This window comes from Phoenix dactylifera, unplaced genomic scaffold, assembly GCF_009389715.1.
Source record: "Phoenix dactylifera cultivar Barhee BC4 unplaced genomic scaffold, palm_55x_up_171113_PBpolish2nd_filt_p 000007F, whole genome shotgun sequence".
In the NCBI taxonomy this organism is placed as follows: domain Eukaryota; kingdom Viridiplantae; phylum Streptophyta; class Magnoliopsida; order Arecales; family Arecaceae; genus Phoenix; species Phoenix dactylifera.
The window spans coordinates 4593017-4611790 of record NW_024067666.1 but is presented as its reverse complement, the minus strand read 5'-3'; the positions used below and the strand labels follow the sequence as shown (position 1 = coordinate 4611790).

General features: G+C 37.7%; 1 protein-coding gene across 2 annotated transcripts; it reads left to right on the top strand.

Annotated features, from left to right (window-relative positions):
- Positions 1-2394: 2394 nt before the first annotated feature.
- On the top strand, positions 2395-18015 carry LOC120104523. 2 transcript variants are annotated; one of them, XM_039115819.1, is made up of 13 exons: positions 2395-2595; positions 2719-3064; positions 9769-9955; positions 10033-10082; positions 11324-11416; positions 11496-11584; positions 11790-11868; positions 12254-12336; positions 13111-13189; positions 13271-14021; positions 15018-15107; positions 15294-15909; positions 17255-18015. In XM_039115819.1, the coding sequence occupies exons 1-13, from the start codon at positions 2564-2566 to the stop codon at positions 17394-17396; spliced, it is 2637 nt and encodes an 878-aa protein (XP_038971747.1). In that variant the 5' UTR covers positions 2395-2563; the 3' UTR covers positions 17397-18015. The 2 variants fall into 2 exon arrangements, with proteins under 2 accessions (XP_038971747.1, XP_038971746.1); XM_039115818.1 differs by having other exon boundaries at positions 13111-13207.
- Positions 18016-18774: the final 759 nt, after the last annotated feature.

Sequence of the window (18774 nt, the reverse complement as noted above, 5' to 3'; positions counted from 1 at the left end):
GGCTGCACGATCTGTTTCCTGGCATATATCTATATATCAATTTTTTCTTGTGTTGCTCTTTTTAGTCTTCTGGTCAAAAAAAATTTCGAAAAAAAAAATATTTCTATTTGACCCATTTTTTTTGAAGCCTAAGTGATGGAATTTTAACCCAGTTCAACCCCATAAAGACTTGGCTTGAAGTTGTTCATCTCAAAAAGCTGCTCAATTTTTAAAAAAAAAAGATCATCTCAATTGGACATTATATGACCAAGTTATAACTTCTGAAAACTTGTCTTATGATTCAGCTTCTTGATGTGGCGGATCTCATTCTTGAAGCATGTCTATCTCTATTTGTAATGGCTAAAATAATTATCAAGTATGGAGATCCTCTTGTATCAATTTTTTTTTCATTATATTGCAGTACCAACATTACAAGCCTTTGGTTATGACATTAGTTCATTGCATTCTTTAAGCCTTGGGCCAAGGTGATTGTATCTTTCCAATGCTCCAGTTTTGCATGCTTTATTCTTTCTTCCCCCATTTTCTTTTGCCAGTGGCACTGAGCAATATCATTATCATAAACATAAAAACTACGTTTTATTCAAGAACAAATGGAAGATGAATATTTACGTCTGTTCTAACAGTTATTCCATGAGTTATTCTTGTTTTTGTTTTGGTAAAAGTTTTAGATTGTTCCTATGTCAAAGGTATTTTGCTTAAATAAATAAAGAAAAAAAAAGCATAAATTAATAATTTATTATAGCTCGTGCTAGGAATAAATTATGCAAGCATTTCTAGGATAGTTTATTCCTGTCATGAATAAGTTTGACCAGATCAACAGTTTCTTTATTATTTTTGTTTTCTAAAAGCTATTTTCTAAGCATAAAAGAATACTCCAGGTCATGTATCTAATCCAGGACCAAACTACCTAAAAGTATTTGGTCATGATATTATAACAATCATATCCTTTAAACATGACACAATGATCAAGGTGAGTTTATCCTCCTAATTCTTTGATTAAAGGTCAGGAGTCATATTAGCATCCAGAGAAAATTAGAAATGTTGGGATCTTTTCATGGTGAAACCTCCACGATTAGACACGTCTCACTTCATCAAGTTGATAGAACATTAACATCAAGATCAAGATATTCCATTACGAAAGTGCTTTGAATCTGTTTAATAGTTGCTGGCAGTTTGGTATGTATGGCACCGTAATGAGATACCTTTACATAGGCTTACTCCGATGCTCTAACTAAATTGTTGCAAACTTAATTATTTTTTTTTCGAGAAAGAGAGAGATCTATCTACACTATATTTGTTTAGATATGAAAACGCACTATCTAAAATTCAAACAAATGATTTTTGGTTGCTAAACTTAGGGTATCACCATTGACACAAATCATCACAACAAACTCAATATATCTTGATCTTTAGCACTTTTGAAGAATCAAGGTCTATGTTGCAAAACAAAAGCATGTTATCATAATCAACTAATTTATACAACTTGTTATTGTGACCAACATGCAAAATTGTTCCTTCATGGATGATATGCTACACGTGTGATTACTTGTTCAAACCATAATATGTAATCAATTATACAAATAATATCATCAATAAAATTTAAGGATACTCACTTAGCAATGTTATTTCAAATGAGGCTTGCTGCTCAAATATAAAACCAAAACTAAGAGGAGCTTCGAACATCGGACAATACATGTTCAAAAGTGTAAACTAAATATGTATATATATCAAGTGATTGAGTGCTCAAGCATTAATAACTCCAAGCCGATTGAACCTATCCGAACTTCCATTTTAGGGCATGTTTAAAAATTCAGTAAGATTGAGCTGGATTTTCTATAGAAATCGGATTTGTTTGGGTATTTCTATAGAATTGACCTAAAAAGTCCATAGAATTTTTGGATTGGACCATCTATTCAAGTACGGCCATGTATCGACCAAACTCCACCTTGCCAAAATTTTACCGAAAGAAAAAAAAAATCCAAAGTCATTCACAAGAGTTAGGAGACTTGCGGAATTTACTTCCAAATCTACCTCCAAAATGTAGCACCTCTACGCATAGCTAAAAGGAGCCAAGAATACCTTCATAGCGTATCCCTTTGCCTCTCTCTCCGTGAATCATCGCCGTCCCTTGCCCTTCCCCTGCAACTCCACAAACTTCCGCATAAAAGAGCACCACGAGCCGGCAGCAGTTCCGTTATTCTCCTGCCACGGCGCAGTCCACGGCCAAGAGCACAGCAGTCAAAGAGGGCTCCGTTACACCTGAAAGTTCATCGTTGGATGGCTTGGATTCGTCCACCTCTCATCAAGATTCCCATTTCCTACCACGTGTCAATCCTGCAAATCCCTACCGCAGTATAAACGTACTCTCACCTCCCACCCCCCTTATCTCAATTCCACATCCCACGCCCCCCCGCCGCTCCCCTCTTCTCCTGGTCTCCCCCACCCTTTTCTCCCGACTCTATAATCCCCGCCCTTATTCCAAAACCCGTCTTATTCCTTATTTTTTTATTTCGCCCCCCTTTTCAAACCGATCACCCGCAGCGCAATCCCCCCTTTAAACCCGATGGCCTTTCACGTCGCTTGCCCGATCACTTGGTTCGTATCATTCCCTCCCTTCCCCTCTCTCTCTCTTTCTCATCTCTTGCCTCCCCCTTTCTCTCTCCAAAACCCCTCTCTTCTTCGCGTTTCTTTGATAAATAGTTCTCTGGGTTTTGGCAGCCGGCTGATATGCGATTGCGAGCTCGGGTTCCCGGAGGACCTGCGGAGCCCGCGGGCGAGGAGAGAGTTCGAGGAGCAGGCCGAGAGCCTCGAGGAGTTCTTGCGGGACCCGTGGGTCGTGAGGGACGGCGGCGGCGGAGGGGGGACCATCCAGGTTCTTGTCCCAAAGGTCGTGCCCACGCCGGCGCCTCCCCCGCCGTCGGCGGACGTCGCGGACCATGGCGGAGGCGGGGAGGATGCGTTGTCTTCCGTGCAGGCCCGTCGGGCCGCGCTGCAGCGGCAGGCGGCGGCCGCGTCGATGGCCGCCGAGGATTATGTCCGGCGGTTGGAGACCGGCGGTGCTGCGGTGAGATCTTCTTTTCCGTTCTCTTGGTCTTGGATCTTTTGATTCTTGGTCTGGTGGTTCTTTGTTTGATCGGGGTTTGATTCTGTAGGTTGTTCGGGGCTTCTGGGAAATTTTGTGGTTTTAAATGAATTTTATGGGGGAAAAGAGTTTTATCATTTTCGTAATTTTCGTGACTTTAATGTATGGTTCTTTGTGATTAATCTTGCTTTCATTTGCTCGAGAAATGCCGCCCGTAATCTCTTGTGATTTCTCTTGCCTGGAGTCGACATTGCTTGATTTTTCCCCTCTCCAGTACTTAAAGCGATTAATAAATATCTTCCTAGTTTTTATTTTTTTTTGGCTGTTAAATTGAACCAACAGGAGTTAGATTTGAGAAAAAAGCACTGCAAACAGTGTATATATTAATCTCAATTTTTGCTGGATAGAGTGTTTGCTTACATTCATTTCCTTGTGAATGACTTTTATTGTAATCTCTTCTTTTCAATTGCTTGCATGTCCATTTCCTTAAGAAGTTGAGTTTGTCCTAAAGCAATGGCGTAGGTATTCTCTTATCATGCTCAAATTGTTAAAGGCTTGGCATAATATATCGCACCTTGATGTCATGTGCCAGAGACTGGTGCTCAGGAATTTGAAGATACACTGTGCTGTCAAAGGATGGACTAAAGATATCGTTTTTAGTCTAACCTAGAATTTAAGAATTCCCTTTTTCCATGATGACGAGACATGTTTTCAGTGGTGGAACCAGGGGAGCTGCTCCCATCACACACATACACACACATTAAACTCATGCACCACAGCCTCTGTCCCTAGTATCTTGCTTGTCTTGCACCACCCTTCCACACCTGTTTAGGATAACAGAATCCCCATTTGCCACTTTCTTGTCATATTATCTTAATTCTCGGTCGATCCGTGAACATATGCTGAGTTATTTGTAACATGCAGCTCTCCATCTGCAAAAGGGCAGGATTTATTTGATCTTCTTATGAAGGTTTATGTCAAAAGTAACTTGTTGTTTACGCAGGTTGCCAGCCTATATTATGTGCTGAATGAGGACATGATGGATACGAAATGACATAAAGTTCTACTGTTCTAGTAAGATGTGGAAGTGTTACTCATAAGGTTTAGTAAAGGATGGTTCTGTTGTATCACTGTTAGTCAACATTTTTAGATTATAAATATAGTATTCATCTTTAGGATGAAACCTCAATATATCTTTATAGTAGGTCAATATTGGCCTTTAAAATAGACAGGAAGTGCTGAATTCAGCTTGATAGGTTCTATTTTTGTGGGCTTTAAAAATAGTTTTTTTTAGTAAAAAAAAAAGTTTCTGTTTATTACGCCTTTTGTTATTATAAACCTTGCATGTCTAATGTGCCTGACTGGTTTAGAAGGATTATCTGATGGACAGCTACAACCTGATGAAATTTTATGAAGACACATGGTTAAGACACTTTTGCACCCCACTTGCATGTATCTTGTAGTCTCCATTTGTTGCTCTCTCATTTTTGTCTTTCGTGAATCCTACTAGGCTCCCTAAATTTTTAACAAATTATCCACGTGATATGTAGATGTCCACTTATAAAAGCGCCAGATTTAAGTGTTTTCTTATTTATGTTAATTACTAAAACTTCCCATTTTTATTGTGGACTTGAGTTTCTGGCCTAGTATGTATTACGTGAGGGCATGGTTGCCATGGCATGGCATATAATTTCCAATAACTCATGGATTGTTACCCAGAATCTGGTCAAAGAACAATTCTATTTATATTATACTATTTCATATTTGAATTTAGTATTTGGTAAGGAGACACTCTCACATGTGAGTGCTGGTGTCCGTCCCGCTACCAAACAAACTACAGAAGGTATCTTATGAATATTTTTCCTATTCATACTTAGAAAAACAAAACTTGTATCTTTAGGATGAAATCTCTAATCTCTATGCGCTTATGGTATTTTGAAACTATCCAATCAGAGAAATGGACTTATTCTTGTAGATGTTGATAAGTTATATGTGTGCATCTTTCTAAATAGTGCCTATTTAATATGCCCTTCTTTCTAGTCAACCTGGCAAGCTTGGTGTTCTTGATTGGTTTGGAAGGTTGTTTGATGGATAATTTTGAACTTTCGATCCAGCGCTTGGTGAGATGTGATGAAGATACATGGTTGGGATTCATGATGCCCACTTGAGATAGAACCTGACAACCCACTGCTAATTTTGATGCCTCAAATAAGTATCTTTCCTATAGTGGCCTGGCAGCACATGTAGCCCTTCATTGGATTACTTATGGCCCCTATATCCATCATGAAAGTGTCTTCATATCATATCATTTCATTAGGAGACATGCAAATGCCTTTGAATAAGACATGTGAAAGAAAAATGCCCTCCTTCGGAGTTATTTTAAGCAAGATTGGAAGGATCAACCGTACCTCAGTAAGGTATGCCCATATCATAGTTTTCCGATGTATTTACTGGGTGCCGTATTGAGATGTATTGACAAATCATGCGGGCTATATGGGGGTCTATTGCTGTTCATACTGTTGGTGCATAACCAATACATCCCCATACCATGGTACTTCAAACCTTGATTTTAAGTGTGAGATCATTGCTGATTAGGATCTTTTTAACAGTTTGAAATCTTTTTAAAAAGGAAAGCTATATTGTAAAGCTTGATACAAGATGCCCATTAACCATGCTGAAAAGTAACCGAAGAATTTTTATTTTTATGGTTGGCTGTGGAATCCTTTGCATGAAATATTCTGTGTACATCTTGGCTGAGCCCTTGATTATTTCAAACATTTAGACCACAACTCATCTTGCCTAAAAAAGGACGCTATCATAATCTTGGTTAAATATTGATAATGATGAACATAAAGCTAACATATATGACAACGTGTATTAAAAGCTCCAAATTATAAATTGTATTCAAGATCTTATGACCACAATCTGGGTTGTAAGATCCAAAATGGATTAGATACCTGGAATTTTAGACCTGGAGTATGGATCATATGATCCTTTGGATTGTAAGATCCGTGTCCACATCACCTTATTACATATTCAAGCATTTATACGATCAACTTGATTTCTTTCACTTTTAAAATGACATATTCATCATCAGGAAGAGTTTACAATGTAAAAGCTATCTCCTTAGGGATATTAAATTTCAAAAGTAAAGAAAAAGAGAATTAGTTATGTTGGAAGCTAAGACCTAGAACCAAAATTCCATTTCTTTGTGAGCGCTTTCTGCAGTAGATTCCTTTTCTTCTACAATTTTCTACCTAAGGGACAATTAAGCTGATGCATAAGGGGCTAAACATGTTTTGTTGGTCAAATTCAAAATTAGGATCGGGTTCATTTGTAAAGGTGAGAAAACTGATTGTTAGTATGCTGGGTAGGTTCAACTAGCGGATGAGGAAGGAAATTTTATTCCTCAAGGAGCAAAAGGAGGCAATTTTGTACATGAAATATAATGATGGCGATGGTGATGATATATTGCTTTTCTATTCTTGTTCTGTAGTCTTATGTTTACATCCATATTTTTGGAATCAACTTGAGTTATCTATGGACTATATGGTTGTATGTGACTATATTGACAATTAAGCATAATGCTTGTTTCTTAGATATGACAAGTATGGGCTTGTGATTGGAAAAAAGTCAACTTATATCCTTTTATGTTTTTTCCTTATCTACTAAAATTAAATTCAATCATGTTTCTCGCTTGTTAAATTCTGACTTTTTGAATGTTTAAAATAAATAAAAAAATCTTTATAAGTCCTCCACATTATGAAACCAATCTTGATATGATTGTATGTGAACTATATCAACAAATTCGGGTCTTTTGGTCTGTTATTTTTGCCTAGAATGACAAAGCAATTATTTAGAATGCCAGAACATTAGTATATATAGATTGCTTTTTATGGGTGAAACTGAAATCACACGCTTTGCAGTTTTTTATTAGCAGTTATATTCCAATCCCGATCCACCTTACTCTCTCAGTCCCTCTCTCCCTCCCTCTTCCTATTATCAGTTGTTTCCTTCTTTGCTCACTCTCTCATGCATTGCATTTGCCTATATCTTTGTAGAAATGAGAAATCAAATGAGGATGTCGGACATGGTATGCTGTCTTGGTACCAGGCCCCATGCCAGTGCCACACTATCACCATTTCAGTACAATACGGGCCGGTTCGGCGTATTGAATATCGGTACGCCCTTTGTATCATGTACGTATACCAAACTGCTACGGTATAGTACGCTCCGTACCATCCGGTTCGGTATAGTACGGCGAACCGAGGGAATATAATATACATGGAATATCCCTTATATGGAGGAGAGGAGCAGTTGGCTTCATAATTTGGGATGAGAACTCTTTTAGCATTTGAGTTAGGGTTGAACTCTCCAAGGACATTCCAAGATGGGATATCAAAATGCGTTAGGTTATTCTAAATATATTGAGCTTGCAAGATTAGGTGCCTCTAGAGTCTTCCATCCCCTCCATCACCCTCTCCTCAATTAAATTAAAGGCTTGACATTATATTTACCACCAAAATTTTCATCTTGACGGAGATATCTATATATGGAGTTCATGCATACTATACACAAACAATTTCATCACACAAACGATCTTAATCCTTGCTATTTTGGCTGATATATCCAAAATATTGGTCAAATACGATATTAATGAATCAGTGAAATTTTTTCAAATTTTTAAATGGTTGAAATAAGTTGAACTATTGAAGATTAAAAATGACGTCTTGAAAGATACTTAATCATCATATTGCTGATACTTTAACATCTTGGTTCCGATTCCTAGATATTGGTTTAGATCTCAAATATCTTGGTTCTTTCCAAATTTTCTCAATTCTATACGGGCTGAGATAAATTAAGACATTGATTCATCTTGGTATCAACCACCCATCAAGATGGCTGAGAATCGATTTTTAAAAATCGTTTCTAACAACCATATATGAGATACCACTCATTGAGATGGCTGAGATATTGGCTTTTAAAAATCTTGTTTACCAACCATATATGAGTTGCTATATAAATTTGGTATCTAGGCATCTAAATGCTGCCCAAAGTCCTAAGAGTCAGTATGCTACGCATGTCTTTAGTTTTGTTCTAAATTTGGTTCGAAGATATTGTGTAGGATAATATTTGTTTAAGAAGCAATAAGATAAGCCTTGAAACTGAAACCTATATTTGTCTGAACCTTCAACTTTTGTCGGCTTTCCACACTATGAATCCAGCAGCAACTTCCAGGGCATCCAAACTATTTAAAATTTTCTACTAAACTGTTATCACCTTATTCTTCTTTTATTTGAGAAGTATGGTGGGAATGCCACCATCTGGTTTTGACCCCAAAACCTCTTCCCCGGCCCATGGAATTACGAGAGGGGTGCCTATTAGTGGACCCAAGATCTGTCGGCTATTGTCGCATTTATATTGGGTGGGGAGCTTCCACGCTTTTGCCTGGGTAAAGTTTAACTGACATTGAATTTGCACATATTGTGATCTCTGCTCTTCAATACTTGTTGCCTTTTTCACAATTTCTTTAGGAAGTCATTGTCCATTTTTACCAGATTTGTACAATGTTTTGATCAGCAGGATTGGATAGTCTTCAAGGGCCATGCTTTTTCTGGTGCTTCTTTATCTGAATTTATGTGCTTCAGGGTTGTTGATGGGATGGGTTGGTTTAAGTTTGGATTAAGTTAGCCTTATTTACTAAAATATATTCCAGAAATTTTTAATCTCTTGATCTCTACCCAACCATTTTGCTGACTTTTTCCCTTGTTTGATCATTGGCTACATGAACTGGAACCATTCATTTATATTAGGCTTCTGACAAAATTCCTAATATAAGTTCTGTGGGATTTGAAGATATTGCAAAGTAGCAACATATGCAGGTATTCTGTGATGTTACTCCATTTCTATATTCATATATGATAATGACCCATTGGATTGTGGGTTTTCTATCCATAACTGACTCATGTAACTTCCTGAGTCAATAGTGCAGTAGTGCTGGACATCTGGTCAGATTGAGTCCAGAACTGCCCCCTTGCAATTTGCTCCATATTTATCTGGCATACGGATCAAGTTTTTGATCAGCTTGCTTTTTATTTCAAAGATCCGACAACCATTTATCATCTGTCTCATTACTTATTTCATAATTGATGCATCTTTCAGCATTAATTTTGTCGTGAGAAAGAAATTCCAAATAACCGATGGTTGAATCGATTCTGTAACTAAGACATTTGAAATTTTGCTGTTTACCTATGGGAAGTTATTCTTGTCTTGTATGAAAACTTGTCATCTTTCCTTCATCCTATTTCCCTAGTGTAGACAGTTCATCTAAAGTAATTGATTTCATCTTTGATATGCCAAAAGCTAGTGCTAGTTTTTACAACTTTATGGAACATTTATGCATGGAAATGAAACATACTTGACTTTGTGAGGAGAATCAGGTTGCATTATCCCAAAGATGTATAAAATTTGATTTGAACATCCTTGTAATGCTTTATCAAATAGTTCAGTATGTTAATGGAATTTTTACTATGTCAAAAATCCGGATGTCGCTAATTTGGTTTTCAGGTTGATTGGAGTTTGGCATCACTTAACGGTTTTACTTTTTCTATTTCCTTAATGATTTCTTTTGAAAGCCTAGATAGTCCTTTTGATGGTGGTTGACAGAATTGCTTGTGCTGTCGCAGGAGGTACCAGGAGAAGCATCTAATAATCTTGGTACAGAAGATCAAGGTTCTTTAGTCAAGGTTATGTGCCGTATTTGTTTTTCTGGTGAGAACGAGGGCAGCGAAAGAGCTATGAAGATGCTGTCATGCAAATTTTGCAATAAGAAATACCACAGGAGCTGCTTGAAAGTTTGGGCTGAATATAGAGGTCTCTGCTTTAATGTTTGAGTTCTTTGGGAAAGCCATTTTACAACTACTTCTGTACTTAAAGTGCTGAACTTGCAGATCTATTTCATTGGAGCTCGTGGGCTTGCCCCTCTTGCCGCATTTGTGAGGTTAGTTCTTTGTTGCTTCAATGTGAAGCCCTTAACCTTCTATATGTAAAAGACCAGACTGATGCTTTCATGAGTTGCATAAAGGGGATGCATTTTAGTTTTAGTCCAGTCTTAGGCTAGGCCCAAGTAACTGGAATGATGTTTACTGCTTATCATCATGGTTTAAGAATTTTCTCTTGAATTTGTAACTTGTTGAGGGTTGGAAAGACTCTATATATTCTTCTGACTGATTACTAGTTTGCTGAATAACCTCCAGCTGATTTTCTTTTGCTGCTGCTGATTTGACTTTGGACAAGTTAGCAAAAGGTAGGAGTCTTTTTGATGCTTAGGCTTCAGGAGTTGGTGCCGCACCTCAGGCAGTTCTTTGCTGGATGAGAAGGCTGTTGAGCTCTTCTATTTTCTCTTTATTATTTACTTACTGTTATGTAACGATACCAAAACTTTTAGACAGTTGGGTGAAATTCTCAAGATAGCTACTTTGTAAGGTTTCCTTGTATGAGGAGAGAGGTGTTGTTTTGCAAGAAAGCCTCGGAGTATGAAATGTGCCTTTCAGGTAAAAGTCTTCTGATGGTTCATAAGTAAGATATACATCCTCATGATTTTACAAACAAGAAGAGATGGGTTAGAGAAGTAAGCAACTTGCTCTGATTTTGCCTCTTGGAGGAAGAGACTCTTGAATGTACATTAGTTTCTTATTTATGGCTGTTCAAATTTCAATCCTCCCTTATCCTTACCTGTTCATAATAGATTTACTGAGTAACATGGTAGAGATGTAGCCTCAGTTGCTCCATGTTATAAATCATGGCTTGAAATAAATATGGGATTTGAACAAAATTTGGAGCTATGAGTTTTTGCTAAAGGATCCTTTGAATCAATTTCTGAAGTTAAGGCCAAAAGAGAGAGGGTTTCTGCTGGAAGTAAGCCAAAACAAATCAGTTTCATCTGGAACTAAGCCGAAAACAACCCAAAAAATAAGTCTGTCAGTTTCTGCTTCTCCATGGTTTGGCTTAAACTAACAAATGTGAGGCATAAAAACCTTATTGCTTTCTGTTTGCTTATTTCTGATGGTGCATAGGGCCGATGGCTATTCCATATTGATCAGCTTGCAGCAGGTTGCTGGAATTTTGCTAACAAATACAATTTTACTTTCTTCTAGGAAGATGTATCGAAAGCAACTAAATAGTCAGTGCCAGTGCCTTGACTTCATATAGTTGTTTATGTCAGTTAATTCTTTGCTTCAGGTTTGCCGAAGAGCTGGTGATCCCACTAAGTTAACATTTTGCAAAAGGTGTGATGGTGCTTACCATTGCTACTGTCAACAGCCTCCACACAAGGTGCATATGGTTCTTGGGTTCTCTTGTCTGAAAATTGTGAAGTTATCGTTTTATGTAACATTTTTGTGAAAAATTGCAGAATGTGAGTCATGGGCCTTATTTATGTCCAAAACACACAAGATGTCATAGCTGTGGGTCTACTGTCCCTGGAAGTGGACTTAGCACAAGGTATTGACTGTTCATTTTTGTCCTAAGGTTTCTTCATATTCATATGATGTGTACATTTTCCTGTTCTGTCAAGGGACTTTAATCGTAATTTTGTTGATTTATTGATGCATGTAATGTTTCTTAACAAGGGTGGTAATGAAATCAGTGTTCATGTTGGTATTGTAACTTGCTTTGACATCGCATGATGTGTTTGTTGGATATGCAGGTGGTTTTTAGGGTATACCTGCTGCGATGCTTGCGGAAGATTGTTTGTGAAAGGAAAATACTGTCCTGTTTGTTTGAAGGTAATTGCCAATGTTTTCAAAACCATAAACAAATTGATTTTCTACTGAAATATTCCTACTTGGTATTCAGAATTAGTGTCTTGGAAATGTTCTTACTGCTGAAGTTGTATTTGAAACTTCTTTGGTAGGTAAGGGGCTTTTGATAAATATGCTTGGTTTTCATGCTTAGTTGCTTTTGTTTCAAAGACATTTTGATGGATTTGAAACAAAGATACAGACACCTCACAGACGTATAGGCATACCTGAAGCTTAGATATGTTGTCCCCTTTCATTTGTATTTTTCCTGAACTATTTTTTTTGTTTTGCTTGTATATGCCTGCAGATGGATCAGTATGTCCATCTAGAGTCAATGAGTGACTAAATTTTTCATGTTCAAATTTTGTAGGTCTATAGAGATTCTGAAATGACACCCATGGTTTGTTGTGATGTTTGCGAACAATGGGTGCATTGTGTATGTGATGGCATCAGGTTTGTGTTAAATTGTCTAACAGCTTACTGCCTCGAACATTCCTTTAAAGTCTCATATCTCATTCTGCTTCATTTAGCGTCTTAAAGAGTGATATTTTCGTATTCAGACTATGTATAGAGATAATGTCTCTCTCTCTATACTGGAAAGCCGTGTATGGATGTATGGATACATGTATGTGGAAGTCCTGGGAGTCCTGCACATGCATGTTGGACTCCAAGACCTTCTGTGTTTTAAAGGATGTCTGCATGACTCCGAAGTCTGAACTCTGAAAGCAGAGAGAGAACAGACTATCCTAAAAAACACCCAGGTGTGCAGCCTCCCTCAAAGCTGCAGTTCTCCATCTGCATTTTTTTCCCTCACGTCTGAAGCGTGTGTGGATTCTAGTGGTAATGGAATACTGCTATTGTTAGTTAATTATGACAAAATCAACCCATGGTTGTCAGTTAATATCATTAAAAGTTCGGTATGATTTATTTCGTAATAAATTACTGTTAATATTGGTTAAGACTTGAGAGGTTCTTCCAACTTGGACATATATGTAAACTTTTAACTGTTTTTGATATGATAATATATTGGAAGCAAACCTTGAGTCCTGGACACAACTTTAATTGCACTGTTGCAATTACTAGATGTGTGATATTTGATGCATCCACGAGTTAAGACTGCCTTACCTCTCTGAAACTATAATTTCTGTGAGGAAAAGTTTTTTCTTATTATCAGATTTGCTGAATACAGTCATCGGCTTCTTTTCTCAATCCTGCATTGTCTTGCAGTGATGAAAAATATCAGCAGTTCCAAGCAGATGGAAACTTATACTACAAATGTCCTGCATGTCGTGGAGATTGTTACCGGGTGACATTTACTGTTCTGGTAGTTGGCAGGGAATTTTCTCTACCCTGTTTGTGTTATAACTGATACATACATAATGGCCAGGTCAAGGATATGGAAGATGCTGTTCGAGAGTTTTGGCGGAGGAGAGATAAAGCTGACCGTGATCTAACTGCAAGCTTGAGAGCTGCTGCTGGATTGCCAACTCAGGAGGAAATATTTTCTATTTGTCCCTACTCAGATGATGATGAAGCTGCTCCAGTTATACCAAAGAATGATTATGGGAGTTCATCAAAATTTTCTGCCAAAGGTTTGACTGATAAATCAAGCAAGAATTCTAAAGAACATGGGAAAAGTTTCTCCAAGAAGTCATCCAATAAGAAATATATAAAGAAGGGGCATCAGGTGCAATTTGCTGGTAAGCCTGGAGAGCCATATCAAAATGCTGAAAGGCAGCAGTTGAGATCACTGGAGAGCAGCCCTAGAAACCCTAATTTTGATGAGACAAAGTCATACAGAAATTATGAACAGGACATCTTTTCGTCTCCTTTGACCAGAAGTCCACGCAATGATAGAGGGAAGTCTTCCGTTGATCATATGGGAAGTAATAACCAGATGTTTATTGAGGAAGTTGTAAGTAATAACTCTGATAAGATGCCTAAGGTCCATATAAAGGGTAGTAAATCACCCGGACTGCATGTCAAAGAGGGTGCTGGAAACAATTCAGCCAAAACTGAGATGGTGAAAGGAACTAAATTAGTAATACATATAGGTGCAAAAAATAGAAATGCACCTGGTTCTCCTAAGTCAGAAGCTTCAAGCTGTCACAAGGATCAAGATGTTAATGCCTTGAATGGTACATGCCTTTCCATGACCAATCATTCATTTGGCTTGTGTTATTTCTGTTCTCAAATTCTACAGTTGGTTGGGAAATTGTCGTGCTCAAGGTTCGCTGTACCAATGTGTACTATTCTGTACCGGTGTACCATACTAAACTGGTACCAAATCAAGATTTGGTACGAGGGCGTACCGAGTCTCGATACGCTAAATCGACCCTTGTACTGAGCATACCGACATTGTACCAGTATGGTACTGGTACATGTCCGATATTGAGACTGTAAACCTTGGTCATGCTTGTTTTAGTCTAGTCTATGTTGTGCTAAGGCATGCCATTGTATCATTGCTTGCTTGAACTTGTCGCCACAAATGCTGTAGTTAGAAATCAATCCATTCATCTCCCATAAATATTTTGTAAATTACATACCAAATTGCTTTAACAAGTCCTTGATCCAAGGACTTAGTTTATTGGTTTTAGATCATTATCTTTCACAGTTGAAAGATTTTGGTTAAAACTTGAAACTCTCTCAGCTTGATTGAAATTAAAAGAGCTTATCATGGGATCAAGCGGTGGCTTGTTAATGGTAAAGTATGGCCGTTGCACACTTTTATTGCCCCCTAGCCTGTACAAGTTTGATATATGAGACCAGTTCCTGGTTTAAACAATGTGACAGCTAATCACAAAACATTCCTAAACATTATTTGGTCATATTGTTGAATTGCTCGGTATTGATTATGTCCTCTTACCAGCTTTGGCTATTGTAATACACAGTATTGATAATGGCAACACTGATTTATCATTACGATAAATTACCACAACCAAGGCATTTCAAACAGAAAAGTTCTAGTAGTTAATGAAGTTATAAAAACTTGCTGGGCTTTTGAGTCTTCATCTGAGATGTTGTATTAAAAATAAAAGACAATTTACTAATGTTATATCAACCTATATATTGAAATTTGAATCATCTATTTTAACTGTCTCTCAAGGACAATTACTACTTTACCTTGGTTACAGGCAGTGAAGGCATGAGCCAGCTGGAGACGAAATCTAAGAATTATGTGCATGATGGTCACCCTGTAATTGCCAGAAATCATGATGGAAAAGGTAATTTTATCATATGCAGCTGATTCTTTCTCGTGGAGTGTTTTTTCTTCCATTAAGGTTTAGGCAAACTACTTTTATTGGAAAATTTTCTCAGGAGTTTATTGCTCCTGTGTAATGAATGAAGGCTCTCAAACTGTCTCATGATGTTATTTAATGAAGGCTCTCAAACGGTCCAAATATTTTCAGGAGCTAAACTTGACAACTCAACTCAGATAAAAAGTTCAAGACAGGGAAATAGAGAAGATGGTGTAATGAAGTTCCAAAAGATATCTGAGACACACAGGAAAAGCAGAGCCATTATTGCTGAGGAGTGTGAACCTACGACTGCTCGCAGAAGTCCTCTTATAATAAGGAAAACAAGCAGAGAGTTAGACCCTGCAATAAAGACTAGGTCTCAAATCATATTAAGAGATAATGATGATTTGCCAGGGAAAACTTCCCCGGGTACAGCGGTTAATTTGCAAAGTGAAATCCATAATGCGGCTGCATCATCGTTTGCTTCCAATTGCTCCAATGATCTGAAACCATTGTTGAAGTTAAAATTCAAGAACCCATATTTTGAACAGCGAAGCTCTTGGGCACCTAGTGGAGGAGAGGAGAAGAATCCTGTCAAGGGGCAGAGATCAAAGAGAAAGAGGCCATCTATTCACAGAGAAAATAATCAGGTAGATGGTAACAATGAGCAGCCGAATCAGGAAGATCCGATAGATGAAGTTGTTGATGCAAACTGGATATTGCAGAAGCTGGGAAAGGATGTGATTGGAAAGAGAGTTGAAGTTCATGAAGCATCAGAGAATTCATGGTCAGCTTTGCTTTAAAACCTTGAATATGATCGTAGTGTTATGAGTTGCAAAAGCTAGACATAATCTTTAGTACTTATTATAAAATTTGTGAATGATACTGATTCCTTTTTTGGAAAGCAATATATCAGAGACAAGCTGAAAACCTGTTACCTGCTGACATATAATAGTTTAGAGGCCATATTAAGCCATGTGTGTCTTCTGGACCATTCAATTATCCTTTTTTTAAAGAAAAAAAACTTAAATCTTGCATTTTCCATTCTCCATTGGTTTGTCGTTGGATTCAATAAAAACTGAAAAGTGCTGTTTAATTTTACATAAAAAATCATGGTTCGTTAGATGATCTTGAGCTACAGTTCTGCCTTAACCTTCTTGGCAAACACTAGTGCATGCTGAAACATGTTGCGGAAACTTAATATATTTTTCTCTATGGATCTGTTTGAAAGTTTGATGCTTTGTGTAAGCCAGCTAGAAATTCCCATTGAACCATCTACTGAAGACTGAATTCATGAAGTAAATAAATAACATGAATCCCACGCACCAGGTCAAAGACTGCTTTTAGCATTCCACGGTTTAACTCACCAGTTTGTAGTGGTAACTGGACTCACTAGGAAGTATGGATATATCAAATCACATGCCATTTCTGAATTGAATATTTATTGTATATTGGTATTCGCTGGATACTTCTTGGATACGTGTTTAATACTTGTATGAATACTTCATTTTTCAAAATTAGAAAAATACTCCAGATACCTCTGGATATATATGAGATACTTCATGGATACCTCGAAAAATGAAGGGGAGGGTGCTTCTTTCTTTCTAATGTTAATCTTTTGATGATGCATGGTTAATTTTGTACTTTATGATGTAAATATTAAAATATAAGGTATTAATTAGGATCTATGGATTTGAATGATGACTAAATGATGAGCTTGTAAAAATTGATACTATAGTTTAAAATATGGATTATTTTATTTTAATAGCCGACTATGCTTTATAGATGTTTTTTTTACATGCATGCTTGCATATATGCATATGTATATATGTTTTTGTGTATATATGTATGCATTTATGGACGTATGAGACCCATATATACTCATTGATGTATCATAGCGGTATTGTATCCTGTTATTTCAAGGTTTGCTGTATCGGCATATTTGTATTGTGTTATTATTTCATTGTGTTGCTTTATAACTCTTTATCAGATAATGTTGACTGTCGTTATGTGATGTTTTTGCTACAACACAGTAGTCTACTCCCTTGATGGTAGGCTTCAAAGTTTAGCTGATGCTCCGCTTGTGGAGATGTCCTAAATCATTGGTTAAAGTGCAAGTTGCTGTAATGCAGGCACAAGGGAGTGGTTTCTAATGTCATTGAAGGCTCTTCATCTTTATCAGTTCGTCTAGATGATGGAAGATCCAAGACGCTGGAACTCGGAAAGCAAACAGTTCGTTTCATCTCTCAGAAACATAAAAAGCCAAAACCATAACACCGTCATGTTCTTTTATGCCTTGCTATTGTAAATGGTGGCGCCTCTCCAGCTGTGAGTTGCTGTCCCTGGTCATGTGGGTGCATCAGTGCTCTCCTTGTTTGTTTCATCACAGGTGGAGCCATTTTGGTGGTGTTGTGTAGGCAGAGCAAAGCCTCAGCCATTCTGTATAAGGTCACCTCCTGCAGCTCATCGATTCCTTCAACTGAACATGCTTTTAAACTGTTTTGCATCCATTTGGAGTTTCATTGCCTAAGAAATGATGCGAACAAGAAGCTTCTGTTGCCCTGTTCTCCTCGGAGGTTATTTGTTAATATATGTTCTGGTTTCTGCGTGCTGTTATTCTTTTATGATGTGGAAGACGCAACAATGCTGGCATCCCTGGCTTAATTCATGGGAGGGGAGCGAGGTTTTCTTGCAATGAAATCGGGTTGTATTATGTGTAGCATGGACGTTGGATAGAAGAAATCAAGCTCTTATCGCTGTCAAATTAGCCGTCTGAGAAAACCTGTCGCAAACAGTGATCTGTGTAAGAAGAGGCAGCTCCTATTCACATGTAGGAACAAGCATTTGTATTAACATAACAAATTCCAGTTTTATGCCTTTGTGCATTTTTGCATTGTGTCTGTGCGTGCTGGTGCATGCGCCTGTTGGCTTCTTGGAATATAGTGGTGTATGGCGGGTAGGCAGTTGGCTCTCTGCGATCCCACGCGCCTTTTAGTGGGGTAAGCAAATGACGAGGCGTTGATATGGTACATGCGGCTGGATTCTGTCACATAAATAGTGGTGCACTTCAAGAGTTAGAAAATAATGTGAAATGATTGCTCTGTGATATAACTCTCCATATCTGTTGGATTATCTCTTGACTTCTGTAGACACATGAAGTTTAGACATTCTGCAAATATGATTTTTTTCCCCCATCATGCCTGATAGGAAGATGTTAACTTTGCGTAGTTTTTCTCCAAGCGTCATTAGGCTGTGGCTGTTTTTGTAATTGGAATCGCATACAGGCGTGGTTCATTTGGTTGGAAAGCAAGTGCAGGTGTGGTAATTATTGTATTTGTTTTGGCTGCCTGCACCAGAATGGCTGGCAATGCCACTTCTACTGAGGCTCAAAAATCCAAAAAGCAGGACCAAACTGAAAGTTAGCAATATTTTCAAGGATAAATTTTGTGATTTTTTTAATACCTAAAAGATTGGCACCATTCATATTCCTTTGCTTCTAATTTCAAAAAGTTTGTTTGGTTGTTTTCAAGTAAAAGAGAGTCACCTAGCAAATGGGGTGTTAAACAACGCCTTGAAGTCATCCCGGCCAACCCCCCCCATTGGCGAAAAAAACAGCACTAAAATTGTTTCGTTTGGTTGACTCTACGCGGAT